At 40.7% G+C, this 2,326-nt stretch overlaps 1 protein-coding gene across 1 annotated transcript; it reads left to right on the forward strand.

Moving 5' to 3' along the window:
• Positions 1–1,053: 1,053 nt before the first annotated feature.
• Positions 1,054–1,878, forward strand: LOC125961024 (NOP protein chaperone 1-like). Its single transcript, XM_049697088.1, has one exon. It carries the CDS (start codon positions 1,054–1,056, stop codon positions 1,621–1,623), a length of 570 nt encoding a protein of 189 aa, XP_049553045.1. The 3' UTR covers positions 1,624–1,878.
• The last annotated feature ends 448 nt before the right edge of the window (positions 1,879–2,326 follow it).

The following is a 2,326-nucleotide window of genomic DNA, read 5'->3' on the forward strand; positions in this document are numbered from 1 at the left end:
GTTGCGGCATATGGGCTTAGTTGCCCTTTGGCATGTGGGATATTAGTTCTCTGAACAGGGATCGAACCCATGTCCCCTGCATTGGAAGGAGTATTCTTAACCACTGGCCTACCAGGGAAGTCTCTTGTGTGCTTTTAAAAGAGACCTCAGAGAGCTCTCTAGCCCCTTCCTCCAGGTGATGATATAATGAAAAGTCTATGACTCAGAAAAGACCTTTACCTAACCACCTTGATCTCACACTTCAGCCTCCAGAACCATGAGAAATAAACTTCTGTTTATAAGCTACCCAAGCTGTGGCATTTTGTTATAACATCCCCAAATAACTAATTCGTACATCTACATTAACAGAAAACAATGTATACATATGTGACTTGTGATATTAATAATATGTAATTAATGTGTAATGTAATAGGAGATGTAATAGAGATTTTGCATGTGATTAAAATTATGTTGATATCAGTTTAAGCTAGTTTGATAGGATTTTATATGTAATCTCCATGGTGTCCACAAATTTAATATCTATAGAATATACACAGAAGGAAATTAAATGTAAGTCAAGTCAGGGGACTTTCCTGGTGGTCCAGTGGTGAAGACTCAACCCTCCCAATGCAGGGGGCCTGGGCTCAATCCCTGGTCAGGGAACTAGATCCCACTTGCCACACTTAAGAGTTCGCATGCTGCAAAGAAGATCAAATTTCCCCCATGCCACAACTAAGACCTGGCACAGCCAAAGAAATTAATTTAAAAATGAGTCAGTACAAAGAGTAAGAACAAAGGACGTCAGTATGTGAGAAAATGTGGGACAGAAAAGCTATATGACATTACAGAAAACAAATTGGCAATTAAATGTCATTTCATATCAGTAATTTATCTATATCTATATATATCTATATCTATATCTATATCTATATCTATCTATCTATCTATCTATCTATCTATCTATCTATCTATATATATATATATCTTAAACTCATCAGTTAAAAAACAAAGATGTCCCCAGCCTTTATCCGGCATCCGGGCCTGGAGGGGCTGCTCTGAAGACGGGCGAGCAGCATGGAGGCCCGCGGCGAATCCCAGCCTGATACGAGTTGTTCGTCGTTTTCCTGGGACGGCTCCGGGGTCTCGGTGTCCAGGGAGGTGCTGACGTCGGGCAGTGTCAGCCACGGAGGTATACGGGACAAGTTGGTCATCAACTCCAAGCCTAATTCCAGAAAGAATTCCACTCTTCAAAAAGTTCGGATAGAGAGGAGTCCCCTATTGGACCAAGTACAGAGCTTTCTCCCACAGATGGCTCAGGCAAACGAAAAGCTAAGGAAAGAAATGTCAGCTGCACCACCTGGTCATTTCAATATTGAAAATATTGACACTCTCGGAAAAGTTATGCAAATGGTTATGGCCTTGTTTGAGATGAATCAGTCTGATTCAAAAGAAGAGGACAGTTCAGAAGAGAATTCACAAGACAGTTCAGAGGACAGTTCAGAATTTGAGGATGAAGATGATAGCACCTCTTCTGAAGGTGAAGTCACCATCGATACCATTAAGCTTCCTAATTCAGAAGATGGAAAAGGCAAAATAGAGGTTCTGGACCGTCCTGCCAGTGAAAAAAAAGAAACAGGGAAATAAACAATCTGAGAAAAAGGTGATAGATGCCTGCAAATTCTGTGAAAAAGAATGTGACTTGCTGGTTATTTTGCATTTCAGATACCTATGGTGTTTGTTTGCAAAAATGAATGTATTTTGCTTCTTGGAGAAACAAGCTAGCTTTTAAAGAGTTGGAAGAGATAGCATTTGGGGATCTTCTAAGAGCAGACTGTTTTTGATCTCATGCTAAAGAGATTTAGTTTAGAAAGCTTAACTTTATGTATGGTGATGAGTGAATTTGTTGACATCCTCTTTCATCAACATAGACTTCAGAAATCTCAAACTTATTTTAAAGTAAAAATACAAGTTACCCATTTGTTTTTGTCTTAAATTGGCCTCTTGGGGCTTCCCTGGTGGTGCAGTGGTTGAGAGTCCGCCTGCCAATGCAGTGGACACGTGTTCATGCCCTGGTCCAGGAGGATCCCATATGCACGGAGCAGCTGGGCCCGTGAGCCATGGCCGCTGAGCCTGCGCATCCGGAGCCTGTGATCCACAACGGGAGAGGCCACAGCAGTGAGAGGCCCGCGTACTGAAAAAAACAAAACAAAAAACAAATACTTATGTTGGGGTTTTTTTTAGGCTATTTTAAAGTCACATTTATTTGTTACCATCAAAATGGGTTCAGTGAGGGAGAATTTTTTTTTAAATATCTTTATTGGAGTATAGTTTCTACATAATGTGTTGG

This window comes from Orcinus orca, chromosome 14 (assembly GCF_937001465.1).
Source record: "Orcinus orca chromosome 14, mOrcOrc1.1, whole genome shotgun sequence".
NCBI classification, from domain to species: Eukaryota; Metazoa; Chordata; class Mammalia; order Artiodactyla; family Delphinidae; genus Orcinus; species Orcinus orca.

Excerpts from the sequence above, each read along its gene's own strand:
- LOC125961024 (XM_049697088.1), top strand. The coding sequence starts at position 1,054 with ATGGAGGCCCGCGGCGAATCCCAGCCTGATACGAGTTGTTCGTCGTTT.